The 13,860-nt window shown below is 38.3% G+C and overlaps 1 protein-coding gene across 1 annotated transcript in view; it reads right to left on the bottom strand.

Annotated features, from left to right (window-relative positions):
- Positions 1 to 13,860, bottom strand: part of RBFOX1 (RNA binding fox-1 homolog 1) — a 2,485,336-nt gene that overhangs the window by 106,707 nt on the left and 2,364,769 nt on the right. Inside the window, 2 exon segments of the mRNA XM_074028822.1 lie at positions 8,445 to 8,505; positions 10,202 to 10,294. Coding sequence (XP_073884923.1) covers positions 8,445 to 8,505; positions 10,202 to 10,294 — 154 coding nt within the window.

Genomic DNA, 13,860 nt, shown 5'->3' with positions numbered 1-13,860 from the left:
GAGGCTAGGAGTTTCCAGAGACCAGCCTGGCCAACATGGCGAAACCTTGACTCTACTAAAAATACAAAGTAGTACCAACTAATCAGGCTGAGGCAGGAGAATTGCTTGAACCCGGGAGTCAGAGGTTGCAGTGAGCTGAGATGGTGCCACTGCACTCCAGCCTAGGTGACAGGGCGAGACTCTGTCTCAAAAAGGAAAAAAAAAACCTTGAAAGACAGAGGAGGGTAAGGTGTGTACTCCTTTTGCTCTGAGTCCTTGAGCAGAGGATCAAATACCAAAGATCCTTTAATAAATGTTTCTGAGAAAAGGCAATGATAAAAGTTTGAAAGTGAAGGAAGGTATTTTTGACAGTAAGAACTCCCTGTGGTCTGCAGAGAAGAGAGAGGTGTGATTTTCTGCCCCACCTAAGAATAGACCAGAGGTGTTCCTAATATCCACTAAGGAAAACGGAGGCTCACTAACTCAACAGGCCAGTATGTCTGTTGAAATCCAGAACTTTCTAAAACTTGATAAGAATGTTTTCTAAGAACTTTCAATTCCAACTTGAAGAAGCTAGGTGGTTTACAGCCCCTGGGTTGATCTTAGAATAGTTTCTCAAAGTGTTAACACTTCAGTTACCTGGGAGGCATATTTAATTCCTAGGCCCCATTTTTGGAGTGACAGAAAGAAACATGAAATTCTGAGACCTATTGCCCTACCGGTTTCTGAAATTCCATACTGACACCCTCCTCTCTTTTATTAATCACATCTTGCCTTATAAGAATTTCTATAGTGATGGAAAAATAAATATTAGTCCAGACATTTCAGAATGTGTTTTATGAGTATGGAAATGACTTCAATTTGACCAACTGAAATTCCACTGCTTTTTTCTTAAAAAAAGTCCAATTCCTGAGGATATGGAAATTAATGTCTACATTTCAACTTAGAGTCTTAAAAAAAAGTAAAAAAACTAGTAGAAAATAAAGCTGCAGACATTCACAGAAACCTAGAATTTGTGAACTCAATCTATATGGGGTCATGAATAATTATTAAGTGCTCACTCTTCATCTTTCTACTGTTCTCCATCTCATACCCTACTGATGCTCCTCCCTCTTATTGGTAGTGGAGATGGTGTCTTTTCCATACTGTTCATCTCAGGTTTTGTTTTTTGAATATCCTTACTACCTTAAATACTTTCTTCTGCATATAAGACTTGCTTTTCCTTTTCATTGAAGGTATACTTATCAATGAATTTTGGTGTAGCTCTTAAAGATTGTAAATTTGCCAGTGGCCTCATTTTTCTAAAAATAAAACAAAAAAACTACAGATCTCTCAGAGGCATTTGAGGCTGCCTAGAAATCATGTTTATCTCATCTGCCTACCTACGTATCCATCTATCTACTGAACTTTCTATCTATAAACATACCTATAATCTATCTATCCACCTATAATCTGCTGTTTGTTTCCCTGTCTTTCTGCAAGTTATGAGTTTGCGAAGTCTACCCATGGCAATCTCTTCATAAAAAAAAATAGAAAATAAATGATATTCTCATATTCTCCCTCATCAGGAGATCTGTGCTATCTCATGTTTGCAACTATCAATTGTGAGAAATGTAATTGATAAAGTCTCCTCTACAAGAAAACAACTGGGAATCTATGTGCCACAAAATGAAATGCTCCGGTCATTATGGGAACATGAGTGCAGATGTCAACCTTCTTCCCATCCTTGATCCCTTCTAAACAAGGCTACCCCACTCCCACTGTAGGAAACCAAAGTCCTTTCTGAACTCGACAATGCACGTGAAAACCCAACTTCTAGTCTCCCTCTTCTCCCTCTACTCATGAAACCTGTTACTCAGCAAGTCTTTCTCCCTTCAGCAAATGGCATCTCCATCTACTTGGTTGCTCAAAATAAAATTCTTCATCAATACTTCCTTGATTCCTCTCTTACCCTCATACCCCATGTGCAATCCATTAGAAAATTCTGTTGGTTAAAACTTGAAAAGTTCTTCCCTCCTTCTCCATTGCCACCACTACAGACCAAGGCATTCCCATCTCTGCTTGGAGAGGTCCAACAGCAGAAATGCCCCAATTCTCACCATCTCTTCTTCCTCCTCCTTCCCCCATGTCCATTCTGGTCATAGTGACCAAAGCAATTTTTAAAAAGAACATCAGCTTTGTCATCCTGCTACTCGGAATTCAATAGCTCCTTCCCAACTTAAGATCAGCACACATGTCCTACCTTTGTCAAAAAGCACACACTGACTATTAACCAAACTATTTGGTACCACTTTGGTACCATTTCCCTTAGTTTCCCTGTCCCCTTCTCTCCCAGCTACAGTGATACTGGCCATTTTCATCTTTATAAAACCCCCCAAGATCACCGTATATCAAAGTCTCTTTGTATCCACTTCTCCTTATCCTTGGAGAACTCTCCAGTTCTTCACAAAGTCGACTTGATGTTATTTAGGGCTCTGGAGTCTTTTCAGAACATGCCAGTTAATGTCACTTTCCTACCTCCTCTTAGAGTTACTCTTGGATTCCATGATTCCATTCCCAGTTTTATTTTCTGCATTGCCGTTAATGCTATCTGGATTTAACTTCTTTCTTTGCTTGCTCTTAATCGTCTTTTATAACCATTCTCCCTCATCAAAATTAAGTCAAGCAGGCAAGACTGCTATCCAACATGAATCTCCAGCACCTAAAACATTGTTTGGCAAAATAAGCATTCCATAAGTATTTACTTGGTTTTTCTGTAAATAAAGGAATATAGAGTTTTTTCCTAAGAGACTAATTTTTTTTTTTGGCTCTGATTATGTCTCCTTCCAATCTTCAAGGACCTGCTTCACATAGGGCTATATATTAAAGAAAGAAGCCTGTTAGGGATGACTGTTGTCCCGGTTGCTTAGTTGAAGTACTTTTTTGATGTACGCATTTATTGCTATACACTTTTTGATTAGCACTGCTTTTGCTGTATCCCATAGACTTTGGCGTGTCATGTTTCCATTTTAATTTATATCAGAAAATTTTAAAATTCCTTCACTGACCCAGTGGACATTCAGGAGCACACTGTTGAATTTCCAAGTATTTGTACAGTTTCCAAAGTTCCTCTTGCTATTGATTTCTAGTTTTATTCTATTACGGTCTAAGAAAATACTTGATACAGTTTAAATTTTTTTTTAATTTATTGAGACTTGTTTGGCCTGACATGTGGCTTACCCTGGAAATGTTCCATGTGTTGATGAGAAGATGTACTCTGCAGCTGCTGGATAAGGTATTCTGTAAATGTCTGTTATGTCCATTTGGTCTAGAATCCAGCCCTTGAAAATCACCTCCACTCAGAGCTCATGTGGGCTTATGTAAATGCATGCAAATCACATGCAAATAGTCCCACATTCCCTGTGACTCCATCTCGTACCTGAAAGAGACCCTTGGGATAACCCTGCTGGAGATAAGAGCTTGAACTGTCAGGAAGATGAACAAAATGATCCCATTTTTAATTTCTTAGGCAGTTTGTGTATGTCCCCAGGCCTTGCAAATTCAGAGATTTTGATCAAGGACATTAAACTGAACAATGAGGCTTACAACAAAAGGAGAACAGCGGATAAGGCCCACTGGTCCCAGCCTCCCAGGGCCCCTCCAGCCCTGCAACAAGGCAATGGAGCAGAGACCAGACGTCTTGGGGTCTGGCTCTATCAGACACACAAGCAGTTTAGACCCCTCTGTGGCCGGGACTCAAGGGGCTATATCCGAATTGGCACTCCCCTCCCCAAATTTAGCTTGTCACAGGTCAAGTGTCAGCATTTCTAAAAGATGCTGGCTACGACCTATATTAACTATGTTACCTATGACTGCATTGGGTGTTAAAAGACCAAGTCTGAATGTGCACACAAAAAACATCAGCACAGGCTTTCTCTAAGGCTTTGCTGGGTTACATATCAAAGGAACGCATTCCAGAGAGCATCCTTATGTACACTATAGGAGTTACAAAAACTGCCTGTCAATGCTTCCTTAAGATATATACTAAGGATGCCAGAGACCTGGCAGCTGACACGGTACAGGAGACAACTCTAAAATACCAAACAAAAAGAAGCGAGGTGTGCGTTGGGTACAAACGTGTTTTGTTTGGGTTCACTCAGTATTCTTTAATGGCGTGTATTTATTGCCAACATTTAAATTCCATCTAAAATACGGGATTTCTATTTCTCTTGAAACATTGGTACAAATGGTAACTTTAAGCTGAGAATCCCTCATAGACAGACTTATTAGAGGTGGCCAGGGGCTACTGCATTTAACTCCCCACTTAGTCACATGTGCCACTGCTCCCCATCGTGAGCCTGATGGGGAGATCAAATGTTTGAGATCTTTTATTGTTACTTTGTGGTGGTAGTGCTGTTGATTTTTCCTTGTAGATAAATATTTTGCTTTACTTCAGTAAGGAAACAATAGCCAGTCCCAAAAGACTGAGTTTTTCAAAGACTCTCTCTTTTACCTGTTCAGCCCCTTTTAGCATCTGAAGAATTGATCCTTAAACTAGTATCTATCAGGGAATTCAACTGTCCATGACAATAAAGGAATAATATGATTTAATATTGAGACTGTGTAATCAAATACTACTGGGCTATAAATAGTAGTAAAAAAAATCTTTTAGGGCGCTTTGCATGCCTAGCATTGTGTTGAGTACTTGATCTCTCGTAATTATCACAAAGAACTATGATGTAGTTCCCATCATTTGTTTGGTTCCCACTAGAGAGCTGGCACATGGAGAGTTTAAACAACTTGCCTACGATTCAACAGCCAGTGAATGGCAGAACTGATACTGGCAACGAAGTCTACCTCTCTCCAGAGTCTTGGATATGTTTGCCCCATTTTCATCCTTCCTAACATCTCTAAGAAAATGAAAAAGCCATGTCTAGCACCCATGCTTCCCCAGTATCCAGGAAATCCTTGTGAATTCAGCTCTCGATCTTGTAATGCAGATCGAACATCTGATCCCCAAAGAATACAGCAAACCCCAACTCCTCCACGTGGGTAGGTGTCCTTAGGAGAAATAGCAATAGAGAAATAGTCCAATTCCCTCTTTGGGGAACCTTTCAATAGAACATCCAGAAGCCTACAGCTCATTCTACAGCTTTTCCTTATGTCATTGTTTGAATATCCTGAGAATAGTATCCACCCCCTCTGTTACGAACCATACACCTCTCTGACAGGTATCCCATCACATTTAGAATTCAGTCTTTTTTATCACTGGAAACTTTGCAGCTGCTAAAACTTTTTTTCTGGATATGTGATTGAGGTAATGTATGAATGTGATGCGGGCATCGATAACTATATTTCATCACCTGGAGATGACCTGAAACTTTGATAGCTCTAGTAATTTATAATTTTGCTGAAGTACAGTTTCTATGCTTTGCAAGAATGAAATATGAAGCTAATGAGTGAACCTCACCAATGGCTTAATTTTCTCATTTCAGTGTGACTTTATTGGTCCTGACTTACCCTCTTTTGCCATAACTATCCTCCTGCCTATTAAGGATTTGGGAGGGCCCTATATTTTATCAGTAATATTGTATTGCCACTTCAGGGAATTTATTTGTAGTGGAGATACTCATGAGTTGAAACTTGGGACTCCTTTTCTTTGAATACCAAAGTTCTCCATAATCTCCACTACAGAAGCCACAGTCTTTATATAATTAGAATTGACATTTGTTTTAAATAAATTCTACTGTGTCTATCCATCAACTCCTTAGGTGCCATACTCAGTATGTGTGACAGGAACAATTCTGAGTTCCCTTTTGCAGGTACATGGATGAGAGACCTGTATGACTGACTTAATCCTGGAAACTGAGTGCATGGCTACCTGGAATGGGACATGGGATGTGCAAGGCAACATCTGGCAGGAACACGAGGTTGCACATTTAGCAATATTTTTACTATTGTAGTGGGTTGCCACTTGAGTGCATTTCTACAAGAAGACAAAGGGAAAGTGATGCCTGATACACACACGCAGGCAGGGTCACAAGATTCTGTTACTTCATAATAAAAAGAAAATGCTAGGCCAGAAGTGGTGGCTCATGCCTATAATCCTAGCATTATTGGAGGCCGACACAGGCAGATTGCTTGAGCTCAGGAGTTCGAGACTAGCCTGGGCAACATCGTGAAACTTCATCTCTATAAAAAGTAAAAAACTAGCTGGGCATTGTGGCACGTGGCTGTAATCCCAGCTACCAGGGAGGATTGCTTGAGCCTGGGAGGCAGAGGTTGCAGTGAGCCAAGATTGTGCCACTGCCCTCCAGCCTGGGTGAAAAAGTGAGACCCTGTCTCAAGAAAAAAAAAAATTGCTTTATTACTTCATCTTCTCTAGCCTCAATGTTGCATCTCTAAAGTAGGGATAATCATGTCCTCTTTACAGGACTTCATTTGTGTCTAGCGCACTTAAAATGCCTCACATAATGCATACCTCATATTCCAGAAAGGCTACTTATTTATAAACGGGCTTTGAATTGTGTTTAAAAAATCCTACAGGACTAGTTTTCAGTCCCTGGGCATAAAATTGATCAATAACTCTTTTAAAATATACATGCACATGGCTTATGGAATAATATTTGGCTTTTCTTGCTCTAGTTTCTCACTCGGCACACATGAGCAGCTAGTCATATACAGGCTCGCATGTGCCTGGGCAACTGTGCAACTTCTTAATTAAAGACTATGCCCAACCGTCACGTTGATGTCACCATGTTTTAAATCTAGCAAGCTTCAGAGTCACTGCTTTTACCCAAGTAGAAAGGCTGTATGGCACACAAATCAAAGTCTGGTGTGAAGATAGTCTATACCATTTAAGGGCATGTCTTGGTTGCTAAAGCTGAGAAAAATGGTCAGCAGAATAAGCAATTCTTCTGGTCTTTCAACTTAGAGCCCTATTACATAGATGGTATATCCCTGTTTAATGATGCCCCTTTTAAAATTAAGAGCAAACTGACTGTCAAATTGGTAGTCACTGGCAAAGAAACAGGAAAAACAAAACTACCAAGTGACAATACATTGCTAATCACAATAAAACAAAACAATGATCTAACAATCAGTATTTAGTTCTTATTGAACCCATTTATCTGTTTTGTGTAATATTATGTAACCACTGAAATGAATTAGTCTAATCTGTATATATTGAAAGAACTCTATATAGATTTATAAAAACCCAATTATCAGCTGTATCATATTATTCACATAAAAATATACAATACTGTGAATACTACAAATGAACACCTATTATGTGCATAGGCACGAATACACAAAATAAAACTAGACAGCAATCTGTAATTGTGGCTTCCTGTGATGGGGAGGTAGGAAACCAGGGTGGCAATGGAGTTGTTTAAAATATATTTGACTTGTCTTTAATGTTGCTTTTAATTTTTTTTTTTACTTTTAAAAAGTCTATCTCCTTGTCCAATTAAAACCTTAGAAGTATAAAATTCCATATATCTCCTTTTGATGTAATAAAGTTACATTATTTTCATAAACAATCAAAGAAAAAATGTCAGTCTCACAATTTAACACAACAATTAGCATTTTGGCATGTTATCATTTATCTAAAGTTATGCTATAAACATTTATTTTAATTTTTTAATTATGAGACCCTTTATGGTCTGTATCCTGCTCATTTTAATGGGCATAATATTCTACCCTGTGTCTATACTTCAACTTAATTGCTTTAATTTTTGGTACAATTAAGTATGTGATTAACATAGTGGCAGGTTTCTCCCCCATATATCTTAAGAGACACTTATTTTGAGAAGAATTAAGGAATCAAAATGTTTGAACATTTTTTAATGACTCATATGTGAATGCTTTTTAGGAGTTTTCAGAAGTTTTATTGATAGGAACAGAAATTGCATTGTCCTGATGGGATCTGCAATACACAGCAACATTCTCAACTAGCCCAAAATAACACTGAGCAGCCCAGAGAGGAACAAATAACTCACTCACACGTTCTGATAACCCTGTGGAATTCAGACATGAGGTATCCTCCAAACCACTTCAAATGCCTAATCTTTCTGGAGAAGACTCAAAGACAGAATAAATTATGTGATTGCACCTCCAGGAATGATTACTAATCAACGAGGAGATGGTGTTGAAAAGCAAACAAACTAAACCTCCAATTCTCCCCTCAACTTACTGTCATAACCAATTAAATTCTCAAACTAATTTCCAAATAATTGCTGTATCTCAATCCCAAACAAGAGTTATTCTAGAAAGAAGGGAAAAAGGGCATACACACTTAACCTGAATACTTCATTTGCCTTTGTTGTGAAAATAATCTTATTGATGTAGGTGGTTCACTGTAGCAGCAGGTCAGTAGTAAAAACAGTGTCAATGCCCAGCAAACACAGCTTGTTGTAATGGAATCTCTGGTTAAATTACTTGAACAGTTAGAGAGAATTTCTTATAAAAGGCCAATCTCTACTTACCATTTGTATAAGGGTTGACGGTCTTTTTATTTGTCATTACACGTGCTGTGGCATTATTTACCTATGTACATAGAAAACTCAAATAAGCACATATTCTAGGGCCAGCTCCCAATTCAATTAGTTGCATGCATTATGACCGTGATTACTTATTAAAAAAAGAAAACTGAAAACTAAAATGCATTTTAATTTATAAAAGGCAGTAGGTGCATAACAAAATCATACATTTTTAAAATTACATGTACTTCATAACCATTTAACTTACAAATCATTTCAATAAAGCAATGTCATATCATTAAGAGTTTAATAAAGAGACAGTAAAAGCAAATTAAAAGATACTGCATAATTGAAGATTTAAAAGCATGCGTGTACTCCATGGTAACACAAACAATATTTTTTTAACATAAAATAAAATTTATATGAAGGAGCATGCAGTGGAGAAGAGAGAATAGACAAGGTACAAGGGAACATAAATGTCAAAAAAAGGGACAAACAAGTCTTAGCCGTGTGCAACACTTTAAGAGGAAAGAACCATCAGGAAAGCAACATCTAGCATTCAACACTTGGAACAAGAGCCTTTTACATCGCAAGAATTAACAAAATCATTCAAGCTTTAAAGTCACAGCTAACAAAAGGATAAAAGAGAGGGTGCATTGTTTAACACAATATGGAGTTAACAATCTGAGTAAGATGTGCACCGGTCATAACTCAATCCAGTCAGTGCCTCCCAGGCTAGCTTAGAACGTACACTCAATTACAGGCGTACCAATATCCAAAAAAATAGAGCATCAAGAAAACTTAATACGACAAGTCAAAAAAATTCACGTGGTATATATATGTATATAGATATATCAGCACTAAATACGTGAAACGGCAGATGGACTTCACCACTTACCATTCACCACCATCGCCAGCATGGGTTTGTATACAGTTACCATGGTTACTGAGAGTTTGGTGAGGGGCCTAAGCGTTATCGTCGAAGGGGAAAATGAAAGGCAAAATATGCAACATCTTACTCCAAAGACTAAAGCATTTGTAACTGGTATTAAAAAAAAAATTTAACAAATATGACCCTGTGGCTATGTTGCGGGAGATCCCAGTGGCACAAATAGCAGACTCTGAGTGTCAGTATTTTGGTATTTATGCTTTCAGTGAACAGGGGCCAGATACTGAACAGGAAATCCTGTTTGGTTATTCACTTTGTTATCAAAAGAATACAGAAATTCAAACTGGCTTCTTAAAAAAAAAAATCAGAGGTTTAGTAAAAACCTCTGATTTTTTTTTTCCAAAAAACAAAACAAAACAAAACAAAAAATACAATCTTTTTTGCTTTCCCAATTTGGTTTAATTTGCAAACCACTGTGGATCCCTCTTCAACCCTGAAGTGGAAAGAAAAAGAAAAATAAACTGTTCTGTATTTTATTTGGTTTGCAACACTGTCTATTCTTTGGAACCTATTGCACCCATTAATTATAAAACATAGAAAATAACAACAACAAAAAACCCTTTCCGATTAACCTTTCTTTTGTCTCACGTTTGCCATCCACCTTTCAGTGGTAATAAGAGTAACATAATAAAGTAAAACTAAAAAAAAAGTAAGGCCAGTTTTCCTTTTTATATATAAAAATATATATATATATATAAACAATGAGGGGGAATAGGGTCACATACAAGACGCCAATGATGCATCTGGAACAACGAATGAGCGTGAAGCAGACATTTATAAAAAAGATGAAAAGGAAAATATTTTGAACATGCACCTCGATTTTACGGCCCTCTACCACGGTGCCGTGTAATTTCTCCCTCGCCCTGTCCGCATCGGCACTATTTTCGAAAGTTACGAAACCAAATCCCTGCATGCAGGAGGGAGAAGGGAAAACAACATGCAGATTATTATTTCAGTCAATGACCACTTGGTAATGTTCTCTCGCTTTAATTTCTATTTCTTGTCCTGGCTTCAGTTCTGTAACATGCAAATTAGAGAAATTATAAGAGTACTGAGATGTGCAATAATTAAGCGACAAATGTGAACAAGATATTTTTTTCTGTCACCAGTTAGCTGTAACCCCTGAAGTATTCAAAGAAGGATACCAAAAATACCTTTCTAAATGTCACTACAGAAGAAAATAAATCTAACGAAAAGAAAATGAGATCAAAATAAATTTACAGTATCTTCACAGAGAATAAAATGAAATAACGAGGAAAAGAAAAGGGAACCACTTTTTTGACATGCAAATTAAAAATAAAATAAAATAAAACGTGTGCACGAAATTCAACAATGAATGCCAAAATCCTCTAACATTGCCTACAGAGTCATGCCGTGTGGTTTTAAGAACATCTCTTCTTCATGCAGTTTTAGGGTTATTCAAATTTGTCAATTCTACAGCCTTTACTTCTCAAAAATAAAAGTTAAAAGCCTAAAAAAGGAAAGACCTTTTTTAATAACAAATCTTAAACTCTTTGGTCTAGTAAACAAAAAAGTCACATGAAATGAATAGAAATTAACTTCAGTTGATTAATACAAACAATTCAATATTTGGGATCATACTTTCCCCACTCTTCAAATTGCATACTTGCTTTTGAATCTGACAACCTTCCATCCTACTTTATTAACCAGAAAGGGAAAGGTGTGCCCATATTGTAAAGTTCTGGCATTAGGTCAATATTTACTTTTCATATCAACGGGTAGCAAAGAAACTTTGTTTAATAGAATGTAATTTGTAATAATATTCTGGCCACTTCCTCTTTTACTGATAGATAACATATATACCGTTTAATTTACCACAAGTACATAGGCTTTTAATATTTCAACCTCAAAAATCAACCCCGCTAAACAATATTGTCAAAATCCATATTTTGTCTTCACTGACATTGTTCCTAAGTACAGAAAATATGACACATTATTTTTAAAGCCCCTAAAAATATTTGTACATCTTGTTCAGAAATATACACCAACCTTTTGAACAATTTCCACATAAATATCCCCAGCTCTTTCTGATTGTTCACTGTAAACTGGGTGAAATCAAGCAATACGTTGGGGCTCCTTTTAGCATCAAATAATCCATGTTGGCTCCAAGCTTAGTTGGGACAGTGTAATACCCAGTTTTATTAAAGAAATGTACAATAATTACAAATACATGGTAGTTACAACCAACTGGTGATAACTTCCAATCCTACATTAGATCTCTATAATGACCTCCAAATTTAAGGCTAAAGAGGTATTGGACACAGGGTGGGGAACATCACACACCAGGGCCTGTCAGGGGGTGGGGGGCTGGGGGAGGGAGAGCATTAGGAGAAATGCCTAATGTAAATGACTAGTTGATGCGTGCAGCAAACCAACATGGCACATGTATACCTATGTAACCTGCACGTTGTGCACATGTACCCTGGAACTTAAAGTATAATAAAACAAAAAGGTGTTGTCCAATGGGCTGGCTAAGGGAACTTTTCAACAGTCAGAATAGGCTCATCGGCCGCAGAGGACAGGGGATGTGGATGTATTCCAGTGAGGGTAGATGATTATTTGTCAGGATTCTATAGATAGCTGTACCTCAGTATCCACTACAGATTAGTTCCAAGACACCCTTGCCCCAGATTCTCAAGTCCCACAGTCACTCCGTGGAACGTGAGTATAGAAGAAAATCAGCCCTCTGTATATCGTGGAATGTGAGTATAGAACAAAATTCGCCCTCTGTATATACGGGTCACACATCCTGGGAATACTGCCTTTGGTTGGAGAAAAAAATTCACGTGTAAGTGAACCTGCATAGTTCAAACCCGTGTTCAAGGGTGAACTGTATTGAGAAAAATAACATTTCTTTAGGGGATTGAACCAAATTACCTTCCATAATCTTTCCCACGGTGAGGCTCTGTGATTAGGATAAACCTGAATTATCTGATTCATTTAAGATTACTTGCTCCATAACAGAAGGGGTCTTGCTTAGTCTTCTACATGCAGTATGCCCATATTGGGTACATGAATACACTTGCTAACTGTAGAGTTTGGAAATGATTGTTCTTCAAAGGGAAAAAAGACAGAATTGAGGGTGATTTTGCTCAATTTGACAGTTCTAACTCTTGGCCAGTAGCTATCAAACATAGCCGCACATCAGAAGGAACTTGGCAGCACATTAAACATTGAGATTCCTGAGCCTTGCTTTGGATCTACTGGATTAGAATCCCAGAGTGGAGTCCAGAAATGTGTTTGCTTAAAATGAGTGGCTCAGCAATTTGATTTCCATGACCTCTCATTTCACTGTGTGATCAAAACCATCAAAAGGTTTTGGGCCAGGCATGGTGGCTCACACCTGTAATCCAAGCACTTTGGGAGGCCAAGGCAGGAGGATCACTTGAGCCCAGGAGTTTGAGACTGGGCTGAGTAACATGGCAAAACCCCATCTCTACAAAAAAAGAAAAAAAAGAAAAAATCAGCTGGGTGTAATGGTGTGCCCCTGTGATCCCAGCCTGAGCCCAGGAGATTGAAGCTGCAGTGAGCTGTGATCACACCCCTGCACTCCAGCCTGGGTGACAGAGCAAGACCCTGCCTCCCAAAAAAAAAAAAAAAAAAAAAAAAAAAAAAAAAAAAGCAAGCCCGGTGTGACAGCCTACACCCTATTGTCTCAGCTACTTGGGAGGCTGAGGTGGGAAGGTTCCTTGCTTGAGCCCGGGAGGTTGGGGCTGCAGTGAACTGTGACTGTTCCCCTGTACTCCAGCCTGGGTAAGACCCTGTCTCAAAAAGAGCAGGTTTTCATTCTTTGTAATAAGTGAATTTTGTATTGCTGATTTCTATAGATTCTTGACTATAGATTTTGACTCGGTTACTTGGAGCTTACATGTAGAGGTACAGCTAAAAACCGCATGTCCCAGGCTTCTTGGGGACGTTCTCTTCCTCCCTGATGGGCTTAACTTCCTAGCAACCATAGCCATACCACAGATTCCAAAAGGAATCAGAGAAACGAGGGCTTTGGATTTATATTCTCTCTAGGCAAGACAAGAAAATCCATAGCCCCACTGGTGTAGCTGGAGGGCGAGGTGGTGCCATTTCTGCTGATGGGAACTAGCAGTCATTATTACCACAGCACCGGGAAGAACATAGCTAGGTGAGACGGAACACTCACCCACCTGTCCAACATTATCCTCCAGAATCTTGCTCTCATGCTTCATGTCTGAACCCAAGGCAAACCTACTGCCCTGAAATCAGCATCATGTGTTTAGGAGAGACAAAGGCAGAAAGAGAAATACATTTTGAATCCCAAGGAAGGGAGCACGTACTAAAAAGGAAATAGCCTGATCTATTCTCAAGTTCTCACTTTTTAAGCGAAGAGAATATATTAATTCTTTTTTTATGATTATTCTCATTATATTCTGCTAAACTTCTTTCTCTCTTGTCGGCTACTTGGTATTCCTCATTTAGAGT

This window comes from Macaca fascicularis, chromosome 20 (genome assembly GCF_037993035.2).
Source record: "Macaca fascicularis isolate 582-1 chromosome 20, T2T-MFA8v1.1".
Taxonomy (NCBI): Eukaryota; Metazoa; Chordata; class Mammalia; order Primates; family Cercopithecidae; genus Macaca; species Macaca fascicularis.
The sequence above is the reverse complement of the archived record's forward strand: the minus strand, read 5'-3'. Positions and strand labels throughout refer to the sequence as shown.